We start from the raw sequence: 14,896 nt of genomic DNA, 5'->3' as shown, positions 1-14,896 counted from the left end.
AGATACAAATCTAGAAAGAGGGGAACATTTACACATGATAAAAGTATAAATCTTGAAAATTGTGACTCAATAAGTTACTATAATTAAGAGAATTTTTAAAGTATCTAAATTCAAGATAAAGTTATGAAAAAATTATAGCCTTTTTGTACTTGTTACAGCTAATAAGAAAAGGATTTCAGTTCAGTTCAGTCGCTCAGTCGTGTCCGACTCTTTGCGACCCCATGAACCGCAGCACGCCAGGCCTCCCTGTCCATCACCAACTGCCAGAGTCCACCCAAACCCATGTCCATTGAGTCGGTGATGCCATCCAACCATCTTAACATCTGTCATCCGCTTCTCCTCCTGCCCTCAATCTTTCCCAGCATCAGGGGCTTTTCAAATGAGTCAGCTCTTTGCATCATGTGGCCAGTGTATTGGAGTTTCAACTTCAACATCAGTTCTTCAATGAACACCCGGGACTGATCTCCTTTAGGATGGACTGGTTGGATCTCCTTGCAGTTCAAGGGACTCTCAAGAGTCTTCTCCAACACCACAGTTCAAAAGCATCAATTCTTCTGCACTCAGCTTTCTTTATAGTCCAGCTCTCACATCCATACATGACTACTGGAAAAACCATGTGCTTCACCCAGCCCAGCATTTCTCACGATGCACTCTGCATATAAGTTAAATAAGTAGGGTGACAATGTACAGCCTTGAAATACTCCTTTTCCTTACTGCTTGGAAGGAAAGTTATGACCAACCTAGACAGCATATTAAAAAGTAGAGGGTGGTGTCATCTGCATATCTGAGGTTATTGATATTTCTCCCAGCAATCTTGATTCCAGCTTGTGCTTCCTCCAGCCCAGCATTTCTCATGATGTACTCTGCATATAAGTTAAGTATCCCCCAAAAGTCTCTTTTAAATTACTGACCAAAACTGTAAGATGCCTAGGAATAAATAACCAAGAGTTTGAGTGCTTCCATAAAAAAATCTATAGAATCTTATTGAAAGACACAAATAAATAGATTTAGCACATTCCTGGATGAGATGATTTGTTGTTAATATCAGTCATTCCAAAGTTAATGTTGAAAGCTATTGCTCTGGGGTATTAATTCTGAACAGAAAATTCCCAAGTAACAGAGAAGTGAGAATAGAAATAAGATTTAGAAAAGAACAGTAGTTATGTTGTTCCTCAATAATAAAATAATATAAAGATTTAATAAAACAGAATGGAATTGGCACAAGAATAAATAGATCATCAGAACACAAAAGTCTGTATTACATTCAAGTATATATGAGAACTTAATAAAGGACAGATGACCTTTCTTTCAGAGAAAGAGGGGTGGTTTATTTACATACATGGTGTGGACATAATTGGTTTTCCATCTGAAGTAAAAACAAAGCTAGATCTCTGCCTCATGACATGCATTACAGTCAGTTACAGGTGGAGCAAATATTTGTAAAAATGAAAGACTGCTGGAAGAAAATTTAAACAAATAAAAATTAAAACCCTCCTACAAAGGCAGGTCTATGATTTCCTATCTTTTGGATACATAAGAATTGGAGGCAAGGAAATGTGGATTTGGAGAAGTCTTGTGCCAGCTTCCTTGCTGCAGGCTCAAGATCAACTATCCCACATAGAAAAAAAAAAATTGACCAAAAATATAGAATTACTTTTTTAGGAAGAAATCTAACAGCAGGTTACTTGTAAATTTGTTCTACTCTGTGCCTAATCACTATTTTGATGGATTTTATTACTCTTAGTGCCATTTGCAGATGAATGCTTTAAAAAACCCAAAGAATGCTTTCAAAAACCACTGTTTATGTTGAAGGAAATCTTATAACTTAGTTGGCTTTGGTCACCTGTGCCCTTCTCTTCTGGTTCACCATGGACTGTCAAGGAAAACAGTAAAATATATTAAAGATAAAAGTTTCATAACATTCACAGAGATTAAATGTTTTATCACAGTTCTCTGTTTCAAAAATAATGTTCAGCCTTGAGTCCCAAAGGCAGTATCTTTCTCATACTTGATTTAGGTTTCCTAATACCCTTCATTTCCAGCCTTTTCTTTGTATGCATGCGTGTCGTGTCTGACTCTGCCTCCCCATGGACTGTAGTCTGCCAGGCTTCTCTGTCCCTGGGATTCTCCAGGCAAGACTACTGGAGTGGGTTGTCATGCCCTGCTCCAGGGGATCCTCCCGACCCAGGGATCGAACCCATGCCTCCTGCGGCTCCTGCATTGCAGGGTGATTATTTTACTGCTGAGCTACTGGGGAAGCCCTTTGTTTGTATATGTTCCTTCAACACTTTATGTTTTTAGCTTACCAATGAGTATATACTATAGAATGACCATAATAAATTTACAGAAAATGTAAAAAATTTTTCAGAGAGTTCTAGAAGAGAATCAAGAACATTATCATGTAGTTCAAAAATTCCTTATCCTGGGAGACATTGATGGTAAGATATATTTTATTTTACTTTGCTTGAGTTCTTTGGTATTTTTAAGTAATTTTGTAAAAAGTTATCAAAACAGTGCATATAACTTACCACATCTTATCATCTCTATAAATATCAACCTGACTGCAACTATATAATTTTTAAAAAATAAAGTTTGAATTTAATCCAGAGGCTGTTTTATGTGGTAGTTCATAACAATAAGACAGTGAATTGATAGAGTGCTATGTGAATATAATAAATGTCCTTGGACAGTGTTTATATCTCTTGATTTGTATCCATCTAAATCTTTGCTTTAATGACTTGTAGGTTTGATGGATGAATTTAGCAAATGGCTTTCTAAAAGCAGGAACAGTCTACCTGGACACCTCCTCCGCTTCATGACTCACCTCATTTTGTTTTTCCGCACTCTGGGACTACAGACCAAAGTAAATAAAAATGAGCTGTATACTCTTCTCTGCAAGGCTGATGCTTTATACACCTGTCGTCAGGAAAACATGCTACTTTCTGGTTTTTGTTTTCTAGAAATGGTGATCATAGTCTCACATTGTCACTCAGTGATAACTCACTGCAGATGACTCATTAATATTCTAATCTGTGACTGCAGAGTACTGATGATTACCTGGTTTGGAGAGTTTATAACTTCAGTCCTCATCAGTACCCAACTCTGAATCAACCAGCTGAGCTAGCTGAACCAGACTTAAGTTTTCTGTGGGATTTTAAACCTTTGTTTTCTTTGTTTTCTTTTTCTTCTGTCCTAAATGATTGGTAACATTTTGGGCAGAGTATGCATAGAAGGCCGAATGACGTAGTAGTTGAAAGCTGGGTTTTGGATTAAGAATCTTGGATTCACATTCTTATTCAGAAGCTTCTAGTGGTGTAAATCTGGGTAAATAAGACCTCTTTAAGTCTTATTTTCTTCCTCTGAAATGTGAACAATAATAGTAATTACCCACAAAGAATTAGGGTAAGTTAATACAAGAAATTTGTTAAGCAGTTACCCTGGCATGTAGTTATTGCTCAGTGGTAAATACTGAAAATCATTATGGCAGGATTTTTATTAGATATATTGGTGGTACACATAAACAGCTGTATTTATAATTTAATTTTTTTTTTTTTTCTATGAAGGAAGAAATTTCCATTGACGTTTTAAAGACATATATACAGGTAAATTCTGGTAAAACAGGTAAAATCAAATCCACAATTTGATTCTTTTTTTTCCTTTGACCATTTTAATGAAAACATAAGTCAGAATGATAGTATTTTAATATCTAGTGGCAGGAAGGTCATCAGAATACATAAATATCTTAATTATCATAAATACTTTCTTATGGAATTTAAAATTAATCCTGTTTAGCAGTACAACTCTGTCTGTATGCATCTCTCCTAAACATGTTTAAAATTTTGAATTGAGTTGCGCTATTGTTCCTAGAACTTGCTTTATTATTGACATATTAACATTTTGATCCTTTTCTATTTTTCAGCTTTTAATAAATGAGAAACATACAAATCTCATAGCATTTTATACCTGTCATTTGCCTCAAGACCTTGCTGTTGCCCAGTATGCATTATTTTTGGAAGGTGTTACAGAGTTTGAACAGCGCCACCATTGCCTGGAGCTGGCTAAAGAGGCAGGTAAAAATGAAAGGCTTCATCTGTTGGGCTCTGTAGGCAGATTATCATTTTGTCTTAGTAACATATATCCTTCCAGTTTTAAATCCTGTTTCTCTTGAGAGGGAAAGAAGGAATGAAGTTTTCAATGAAATTGTGTTTTGGAATGAAATAACTCATACTGTAACTTGTGTAAAATATCTTTTAATTATGGCATTTTTTTAAATAATTTCTTTCATATTTTAAAGAATTGTTATCCCAGATTTACTAAATCATTGTGATTAAAGAATATTAGTGTGAATGATTAATCCTTGTTTTTGTCCCTTCAAAAAATTCTTTAGATTTGGATATTGCAGCTATAACAAAAACTGTAGTTGAGAATATTCGAAAGAAAGATGATGGTGAATTCAGTCATCACGACCTGTCCCCAGCGCTGGATACGGGGACTACTGAGGTAATATGAGGGTAAAAGAGGTGTATTATGTAATTCTGAGTAATCCCTCATGTTATGCTTTTCTCAATGTCTACTTTAAAATACTCTGGCTTCTTTCTTTTTTTAAGAATTTTTCTTTGTCAACCAAGTTATGAAAATTGGCAGCAAACTTAAGGTCTTGTGTAAGGAATTGCTTAGTAGTAGTGTTATGTTAAAGGAACCTTCTTTAATAGTAAAACCTGAGCATTGGATTTTTACTCATCAGATTTTTCTAGATACTTGAGCAATTAACTAATTTTTATGTAGTTTACTTATTCCTTATTTTCAGAAAAGAATAGAAAGTTTTATCTAGGAAAGAAAAAGTTGTAGAATAGCACTTAAAGGAATCAGATAATTAAATTGGTGGCACATCAGATATATAATTCCAGACTGACAGTCCAGTAAGTTTTTTCTGTAATTTAATAGAGAGCTATTAAACGTGAGAATAAACCAAGAAAAGCTATTTTCTCTCATAATTTGTATAACCTGAAGGAAAACATTCATTAGTTGTACAGATGTAAGCCAATTCTATGAATGTGCAGAGTATCTTGGGGAAAAAGCACAACTGACATTTCTTTTTTCCCAATTAAATGAATAGGAGGACCGATTAAAAATTGATGTAATTGACTGGCTGGTGTTCGACCCAGCACAGAGAGCAGAAGCACTAAAGCAAGGCAATGCGATAATGAGGAAATTCTTGGGTATGTTCTACTTTATATTCTTTTTTCAAAGTTTTTTTTTCCTGTTCTTAAACTTTGTTGTTCTTCTAACCCTTCCAGTAGGGTAAGGTACAAAATACCCACTCTTATGGCTGATATTGTGAAACAAAACATATTTAAGTGACCTTTTATGTCCCACTCAATTTTATATATAATCTCAAGGTTTTGAAAAACGGAATTTTTTTTAAGACGTAGTATGTAAAAGTAGCTGCGGGATATCTTGGTACTCCAGTGTTTAAGACTCCATGTTCCATTGCAGTGGATTTGGGTTCAGTCCCTGCTTGGGGAAGTAAGATTTGTCATGCTATGCAGTGCAGCCAAAGATTGAAATAAATAAATAATGAAAACAAAAGTAGCTACATTTAATTAATCCTTTATGTCACTGTCACACTGAAATAAGGAAACGCCCAGCCATTAGGTAGAAAGATCACCCAAACCTTTAACAGAAGTACCTTGGGACCGGAAATGGTTACAGATCGCTATGAAAGTTGCAAACTAATAATTTGACTCCTTTAGAAACCACTACACAGAAATCCATATATATTGAAAAACTGTATATCTTTTCCACAGCCTCAAAAAAGCACGAAGCTGCAAAAGAAGTATTTGTGAAAATTCCTCAGGATTCAATAGCAGAAATCTATAACCAGTGGGAGGAGCAAGGAATGGACAGCCCACTTCCTGCTGAAGATGATAATGCTATCCGAGAACATTTGTGCATCAGAGCTTACTTGGTGAGATTGTAGAGAAAACCATGAAGTGCCCTTTATGATGACTTTCCTGATTCACTCTCAAACCTTAAACTACTTTTTAAAAGTGGTGATTGACTATCTTGCCTCCCTTGTGACTGTGGGATTCACTGTCCCTAAGAACTTGGAAGTCCTGACCTTGCTTTCATGTGCATGAGCCTCTAATCACTGTTAACCAACACACAGTGTGTTTTCTTCAGATTCTTTGAATTCTTAACTCAACTTTAGCATTTCTGCTTTTGGCAACAACTGAAAAAAGAGCAAGATAATCTGTATTATGACTAAAATAATAGCATGCTCATGCAAAAGTCATTCAACAAATAATGAAGTGATTAGCTAGGTTTTAGGACTAAGTCTGAATTTCTTTCCCTCCCTCTGGAAGCTAATAGGCTCGTCAAGGACACAGATAAGCATGTGAATATCACAAACATATTCGTAATTTTTTTGTATAAAAAAGAAATATTGAACAATTTTATTTCTTACTACTGCAAAATTACTTCTAAGAACCAAATTTTTAAAAATTTGTTGAACATATGTGAAAAGTTTTCATTCTTTGTATTTTTCTATTTTATATTTTAGGAAGCCCATGAAACCTTTAATGAGTGGTTTAAGCATATGAATTCAGCTCCACAAAAACCTACCTTGACAACTCAAGCAACTTTTACTGAGAAGGTGGCCCATGAACACAAAGAAAAGAAATATGAAGTAAGTTAAATGTAGATGAGACATGTCTCATTGCATCTCAAAAATACAAGTCATATATTTAAGGAGATCATTTCTTCAACCGTTATATTCCAATTATAAGAGTTGATCTTCCTTATTACTGTTCTGCTTTAAAGAAAGAAATCTATTTAGTTACCTTTTTGTAGATAATTAAACAAACATGAAACGTACCTTCAGGTGATAATAGTGTTCATTTACATGGTAAACATTTTAGTGTTTTATTGAACTGCAGTCTGTTGATGTTTAGTTTATATTTGGCTTACTGAATGTCAGTTCTTTAGAATGATGTTCCATATATGTACATCTCTGTACTTTGCAAATATATTATAGTCTGTTATATATCTGCCTTATATCTGTTTTCCAGATGGATTATGGTATTTGGAAAGGGCATTTGGATGCCCTAACTGCTGACGTGAAGGAAAAAATGTACAATGTCTTGTTGTTTGTTGATGGAGGGTGGATGGTGGATGTTAGAGAGGTAAGCTCTGAGCATTGTTTATAGCTAAAAGCAAAATCAAACAAGCTACATCTTTTTTTTTTTAAGTTCTTTCTCTGAATAGGAGCAATTACAGATCTTGTATAACCTTTGTACTATATTATAACTGAACATCCCATAATTTAAGTCTAACCTGAAATACTAGTTAGGGAATATATGAATGTCTGACTCCTGGGTAAACTGTTTCTCCATATTTAATATGTTCACTCAGTATAGTAAAATCTAATTTTAAAATTCTGGACCAAAAATCAATTACTCATGTATTCAACTCAGTCTTTTGAGGTGAAGATAAATCTAGTAGAGTGAATAAGACATACAGAAAGTGGTGGCTCTCACCTCTGAGCTGTATTTAAATGACCTGGAGAACTTTTAAAAAATACTGGGTTGATTGCACTAGTGGCTACCAGTGGGGAGAGGGAAGGAGGGCAACATAGGGGTTGTGGGGAGGTGGGGGCACAAACCACTGGGTGTAAAGTAGGCTAGGAGGACTTATTGTACAACATGGGGAGTAAAGTCAGTGTTTCGTATTAGCTAAATGGATTGTAACCTTTAAAAATTGTATTAAAACAAAAAAACCTTTTAGAGTCCCCAAAGACATGACAGTTAAATACAACATGTGATTCTAAACTGTATCCTGTGTTGGAGAAAAAAAGATGCTATAAAGGACAGTGTTGAGTCAGTGATGTTAAGGTATTTTATCACTGTTAAATTTTCTGAAGTCGTTAACTGCACTGTGACCATATTAGAAAAAAATTCTCCTTATTAGGAAATAAACTCTGAAGCATTTAGAGATAATAGAACGTGATTATGCAACTTGCCCTCAAAGGGTTTTCCAAAAAAATGTGTTTATAGATGCACATACAGAAGCAAATCATAAAGTAGACAGGGTAAAGATTGAGCAAAGCCGGGTAAAGGGTATTGAGATATTCTTTGTACTGTTGTTATAATTTAGTTTGTTTGAAATGATTTTCAATTTAAAAATATTTTTAGATACCAAAAAGAAATACTGGGTTTCACCTCCACAGATTCTGGTTTAATTGGTCTGAAGTAGGGCTGGGCTTTAAAAAAAGAAATTAAATTACCTGGGGAGCGTGGATGTGTAGCCTGGGTTGAGAATCTGTTACAGAAGTACTAAATGCCCCCCAAAAAGCACATATGAAGTATTTTGTGACTTCAGGAAAAGAAAAGCTTGCTTCTACCCAGAGGAGATCTGGACGGAATGCTTTAAAGGTACAGCATTTGACTGAACCTCGAATGAGGGGTAAATGTGGATGAGTAGAAGTGGGGGAAAGGGAGAATGCTGCAAGTAATAATGTTGTGAGGGAGAGGCATTGAGGCTCGCTCCTGGGGTGTGACAGAAGCAGTGCATGTAGCTCAGTTCCAAGGACTGTAAATGCTGGATCCTTGGGTAACGTTATTTTGAATAGGAAAATCCTGAGTGCTTTTGGTATCTTCCCTTCTGCATCCCCTGATCCTCATATAGTCACTTCTTCCTTATTGTTTGTTTTGTTTTTTGCTACTGCGTTTTTCCTCACTTTATTGGCTTCCATTTTCTGACCAGAAGCGAAACATTAAGGACAGTTTGCTATTTAAATACTAAAAAATACTAAAGCTTCCCAGGTAATTTAAATACTAAAGCTTCTCAGGTAATTTAATTTAAAAAACAAAAAGCCCAGCCCTACTGCAGACCGTTAAGGCAGAACCTGTGGAGGTGAAGCCCAGCACTGCTTTCTTGGTTTACCACTGCTGGTTGCTGCTACTCCTCTTGCAGTGATAATCCTAAGTCTCCACATCTTACATGTGAATTCATAGTAGAACCCTGCTAACTTCATAGCTTTGAACCTTTTTGTGTATGTGTGGGTTCCTTTTATTATTATTACTGAATTAATTCATTAATTGATTCTTTACTGCGCTGGGTCTTCATAGTTGCACGGGCTTTTCTCTAGCTTCGGCGAGCAGGGACCACTGCCTGGTTGTGCGTCAGCTTCTCTTTGCAGTGGCTTCTCCACTGGGGAGCACGGGTTCTGGGTGTGTGGGCTCCGTGGTCGCGGAGCACGGACTCAGCTGCTCCGTGGCATGTGGGACCTTCCTGGACCGGGGACCGAAACCCGTGTCTCTGGCCCTGGCAGGCAGACTCCTCAGCATTGAGCTGCCAGGGAAGTACATTAGTTGTGAATCTTCAGCAGGTTCCTTAATGGTAAACTTTTCTCTCCTGATTTATGTTGGTGCTCATGAAGATAAACTGTCAGTGTTGCAAAATGCTGTTGTGTATTTAAGGTCTGAAAAGACTCAATGCCTTATTTATACTTATGTATTTGTTATTCTAAGTATTAATTAATCTTAGTGAAAGTCACAGACACTTTGGAATATTTTTAAAATGGAGTTGGAATGGAAAATTATGAATGATATCATTTTGCTTACAAACATTTTATTTTATTTTATTTATTTTTTTTACAAACATTTTAAAATCAACATTCTGTGTCAATCACTTCTTCAAATCTAATCCAAATAAGAAGCGATTTCTTAAACTAATTATAAAGGATGATATTTTGACTTGAGTTTTGCTTAATACTCTTACATAGTAATTCAGCAAAGCAGAAAATTATTCAGGGCTCCTGTTAGCACTTACGTAACTTGTATAAGAATTAGGAAGTGGTACCCATTCTCTCACACAGATAGATTCCATGTCAGGTGCACGTGACCTGTAGAAGGGAGCACGGGTTCGATTTCAGCAGCCACTCCTTCACTCTCCAGCACCGTTGCGCAATGCACAGCTCTTCAGCACAGCCCTGACCTGCTGTCTGGCTCTTACATCTGCACCTCACTCTTTACGGAACTGCAGGATGGTCCCATCCACGTTGGAGGCCGCTGGCAGACAGGCAGGGATGGCAGAGCGCGTGGAGCAGGCAGGCCACCTCTGTCTACTCTTCACCTCTGCCGCGGCCACATTCTGCTGGAAGCACCAGCTGTCTTTGCCTTGCTTCCACTCTCCCGCATGCAGTCCCATCATATAGATCAGCTAGTAATCCTTTTAAAATCAGAGAGATAGCACTCTCCTCCTCTGATCCTTCTGATGGCTTCTCATAACACTTGGAATAAAAACCAAAGTTCTTTTCTTGACCAATAAAGTCACATACACTGGTCCTGACTGCCTCCCCAGTCTTTGCATCCTACTGTCCTCCCCTCATTTGTTCTAACTTTCTGGCGTCCTTGATGTTCTGCCTACAGTGCTCTTTCCCTGAGATATCTGCATGGATGACTTCCTTCCTTCCTTAGCAGCGTGCTGCAGTGTTGTCTCTCTGTAGGGACCCTGCTGCAGCCCCACCCCCCATCCTCAGTAGGGTACATACATATATATACATATCGACACATCCCAGTTAATGATTTTTTCTCACATATAAGACACTGTACATCCCTGATAGAATCTTTTTGTTTTATATATTTACAAGATTTCTCAAAGCTTTTATTCATTCAGATGAGGAAAGTATCATAAGTGGGAGCAGAGCAGTTCTGTTTTCCTCGTGGCAGACTGCTGGCCCATCAGGCATGATTCTGGATGCTTGATGGCAGCCAGTCTGCTGGTGCGGCAGGCGCCTGCGGTCAGCAGAGGGGCTCACACCCTAATACTCGGCAGCAACAGGACTTAGGAGAGGCAGGTGCCAGAATCCATCCTGTGAGACCAGGTTATCAAAAAGCCAGCTGCTACTTTGAGCTGGTAAGAGATCTAGGAACCACAGGTACTCTGCCTCTTTAGCATAGGGGAAAAGAGTATATTGGAGCACAAATGGAATGACCCAGAAAGAAGCGGTCCTCTCATTCTTACTAGGCTTCAGGTAGGAATCACCAATATGAATTATGAGTGAGGCCTTGAGGTGTTATTAAATCTACCTCTGAAGGGAATGAGTGCTTATTTGAGAAAATAAAATGAAGATGCTTTCTCTTTTAAAGCTAAGAAAATACAAAGCTTGCATTTCTTAATATTTGCTTCCATGTATCTGTATCTCAAAACAGAACAAAAGATTGATAGTAATTTTTCCTATGCATAGAAACCTGACATATGTCAAAGTTAGTACAATTATTCTTTGGTATAATTTCCAGATTACATTCTGTTGCTTCACACTTCTATTTATATCTACCTTTGAAAAATGTTTTAACAATTTAATCTCTCATGTGATCACATTTTTAATGATGAATATAATTGTCATAAGGAAAAAATTTTAATTAATTAGATATCTTATTAGGCTTTTCAAAGGAGCAGTTGTTATTTTTGTTTGTCCCATTTTCTTTTACACTATTATGCAGGACTTCCCTGGTAGCTCAGCTGGTAAAGAATCCGCCTGCAATGCAGGCTGACCCCAGTTCGATTCCTGGGTCGGGAAGACCCCCCCTGGAGAAGCGATAGGCTACCCACTCCAGTGTTCTTGGACTTTCCTGGTGGCTCAGACAGTGGAATCCGCCTGCAGTGTGAGAGACCTGGTTCAATCCGTGGATTGGAAAGATCCCCTGGAGAAGGGCATGGCAACCCACTCCAGTGTTCTTGCCTGGAGAATCCCCATGGACAGAGGAGCGTGGTGGGCTACAGTCCATGGGGTCACAAAGAGTCGGACATTACTGAGCGACTAAGCATAGCACACAACATGTGATACATGTTATTTTTTGTGTCTTGCCTAGCTTGCAGGATCTCAGTTCCTCAAGCAGGGACTGAACCCAGAACATGGCAGTGAAAGCCCAGAATCCTAATTCCTGACGAGGCCACCAGGAAACTCCTTATGTTTTGTTTTACACTTAGTCCTATGGATTTCCTTTCAAGTTTTAAGATTATTTCAGAAATTTTGGGTACCTTTTTATTATTTCAATTATTTTACTTTCCAACTTTGTTATAAGAAAATATAGTGAACCTAAGAGGTCTATTCTTTTTTCTGAACTCGAGTGTCTACAGAACTTTTTAGAAAGATCCCTGTGTACTTAAAAAGAAACGCTCATTGTTTCTCTACAGTAAGTTTTCTCATATATGTTAGTTCTGTCCCATTCACTGGATTATTCAGATCTTTGCATTCTTTTAATTTTTCTATTTTTAAAAAATTATACAAAAGCATCATAAATTCATTCTAAGTATTAAAAAAAGTATTTGCAGTGAAGCTGTCCTCCCTGCGCACCTCTCCCCTCATCCTGACCCTTCTTCCCAGCAGGAACCACGGGGTGTGAAATGCCCTTGCAGGATGCCTGGTATCTGCCTGTTTCCTTCCATGTATGTCCAGGGGAATAGTTATTATTTTATATTCTGATTTTTGCTCTAGTCTTAACATTTTTCCTTTTATGCAGTTGTCTATTTTAAGACATAGTAAATACAGTTTCAGAAGCATTTTGTTTTCCTTATCAGACTTGTGACTCCTCTGAAGTGTATTTTGTTCATCTTCATGTTTTTTGCCAAAAAATTGTGTCTACTCGATACTGTGATTGAAACCTTACGTTGGGAATATCTTCGTGGTCCGGTGTTTAGGACCCCAGGCTTCCACTGCAGGGAGCACAGGTTTGATCCCTGGTCAGGAAACTAATATCCTACAAGTCAAGTGGCACGACTGAAAAAAAAAATAGAAACCTTGAAAAAAAATAGAAACCTTGCCTTGTTTTATTTTTAATGCGCCTAATAAGCTTTACAGAAACTCTTTAGCTTCTACCTGTTGCATTTTGGTTTGTGTGTAGGATGCTGAGGAAGACCATGAAAGAACACATCAAATGGTTCTACTGAGAAAGCTTTGTCTGCCGATGTTGTGTTTTCTGCTTCACACCATATTGCACAGTACCGGTCAGTATCAGGAATGCCTGCAGTTAGCAGATATGGTGTCCTCTGAGCGTCACAAACTGTATCTGGTAAGTTCTAGAGCTCTTGCACTTTTAAATTTTAATGATTTGATGTCCTTTGTAGTAATATTTGGGGCGTCCCAGGTAGCATTAGTAGTAAAGATCCCGCCTGCCAATGCAGGAGACATAAGGGACTCGGGTTTGATCCCTGAGTCAGGAAGACCCCCTGGACAAGGACATGGCAGCCCACTCCAGTATTCTTGCCTGAGAATCCCCATGGCCAGAGGGGCCTGGTGGGCTACAGTGTGTAGGGTTGCAAAGAGTTGGAGAAGACAAGTGACTTAGCATGCACGCACGTAGTAATATTTAATTTTGTGAGATGCATATATTCTTTAAATGTTCTTAGATTTTCTTCAAGTAATGATCCAGTTTTAATGTTTGTGCTTTTCTATACAGAATATGTTTACATATCTAAGCAGTTGGAAGTTTATAGACTGGCCCAGAGAAGTTGCTTTGAGCTATGCTAATATACTGACCTCTGGCTACATAAATCTTAGAGAGGAATTTCTTCTTGCATTAAGCTAATCAGGTTGATTAGGTAACTATAAGTTTACACTCTTCTTTGTTCTCATTCTTAACATTTTCTCTTTTTTAAAAACAGGTGTTTTCTAAGGAAGAATTAAGGAAATTGCTACAGAAGTTAAGGGAATCCTCTCTAATGCTCCTCGACCAGGGCCTTGATCCATTAGGATATGAAATTCAGTCATAATTCATTCAGTCTTTGTAATCTAGATAATTTCCATGATAAATGGAGTTTTTTTGTAAAATATATGTATTTATAATTACTGGGTTTTTTTCTTTTCCATTACCATGGGGAAAATGTAAAATTTAGGCATTGAATTTTGTACTTTTAAGAATATTATGGTGAAACTTTGAAAATTTAATGTATTATATCATTTCCCTGTGTTTATTAATAAAGCTATATAAAAACTAAAATTTTTGTTCATATGAATTCCAGGAATGCCCCTCTATGATGTAATAAGTTAAATTTTCTATTCTCCTTTTTCCCTGTGGTCATAAGTACTCTGAAATCTTAAAATTATAAAAATAGAAAGTCCTGATACATTTTTAAGCCAGATACATAATTCCTCATCATAAAATTTAGTGGTTTTTAAATATTAGAATTAATTAGACGAACAAAGCAAGAATGTTTTCTAAAATAATATTATGTTGTTATCTTACTTTGAAGCCACTTCTGGTTGATTAATTCTCATTCAGTAAACCTTATCTCATAAGTTGCAGCATGTAAAGTCTTAGCATCTTGTCTGGCACACGGCAAACACTGAATACATTGGGGACTATAAAGTGAGTAAGATCTTATCTAGCCCTTCTAGTAGGGGAAATACAATAGATATGTCTTTTAAATGCCATTAAAAAATACAGGTAATCTGAGTAGGAAGGAACGATTTCCAGCTAAGAGACTTCTGGGGAAGTAGTATTTGAGCTGGAGCCTGGGTAATGCACTGAAGTTGCAAAGACAGATCAAGAAAGGGAAGGCACTACAAGTTTAAGAGCAAGTGTGAGCAAGGCCTGCGAATGACGAGTGCGTGCTTGTGACTCAGCATTTGTGCCCAATTGACTAGCGTGTAGGACTCATAAATAGGAGATAACCAAAAGGGAGAATGTGGCTCTAAGAGGAAGCGACATGTAGATTAGCAGCTCCCAAAGCGGGTTGTTCATCTGACTTGTCTGGTGAGTTTCTTGTATGTATTTACAGATGCTGCCCCAGGAGCCTGGGATGGGAGTCATAGAATTTGTATTTGGCGTAAATATAATACACCGTAAGTGATCTTAACACACCATAAGTGATCTAAGTTCAGGACATTCTGGCT

General features: G+C 37.2%; 1 protein-coding gene and 1 non-coding gene across 2 annotated transcripts in view; both read left to right on the top strand.

The window, feature by feature from the left end:
- NUP107 (nucleoporin 107) overlaps positions 1 to 13,849 on the top strand; it is a 49,808-nt gene extending 35,959 nt beyond the window's left edge. Inside the window, exons 18-28 of the mRNA XM_065934673.1 lie at positions 2,369 to 2,438; positions 2,745 to 2,863; positions 3,564 to 3,602; positions 3,920 to 4,070; positions 4,388 to 4,500; positions 5,117 to 5,219; positions 5,808 to 5,968; positions 6,563 to 6,688; positions 7,071 to 7,184; positions 12,906 to 13,073; positions 13,666 to 13,849. Of these exons, the coding sequence (XP_065790745.1) occupies positions 2,369 to 2,438; positions 2,745 to 2,863; positions 3,564 to 3,602; positions 3,920 to 4,070; positions 4,388 to 4,500; positions 5,117 to 5,219; positions 5,808 to 5,968; positions 6,563 to 6,688; positions 7,071 to 7,184; positions 12,906 to 13,073; positions 13,666 to 13,773 (1,272 nt within the window). The 3' untranslated portion in view covers positions 13,774 to 13,849. The remainder of the gene's footprint in view (positions 1 to 2,368; positions 2,439 to 2,744; positions 2,864 to 3,563; positions 3,603 to 3,919; positions 4,071 to 4,387; positions 4,501 to 5,116; positions 5,220 to 5,807; positions 5,969 to 6,562; positions 6,689 to 7,070; positions 7,185 to 12,905; positions 13,074 to 13,665) is intronic.
- Positions 1,490 to 1,621, top strand: LOC136168113 (small nucleolar RNA SNORA38). The gene has a single exon (XR_010663263.1). It is a non-coding gene; the product is annotated as a small nucleolar RNA SNORA38 (small nucleolar RNA).
- Positions 13,850 to 14,896: the final 1,047 nt, after the last annotated feature.

Source organism: Muntiacus reevesi, chromosome 4, assembly GCF_963930625.1.
Source record: "Muntiacus reevesi chromosome 4, mMunRee1.1, whole genome shotgun sequence".
NCBI classification, from domain to species: domain Eukaryota; kingdom Metazoa; phylum Chordata; class Mammalia; order Artiodactyla; family Cervidae; genus Muntiacus; species Muntiacus reevesi.
The sequence above is the reverse complement of the archived record's forward strand: the minus strand, read 5'-3'. Positions and strand labels throughout refer to the sequence as shown.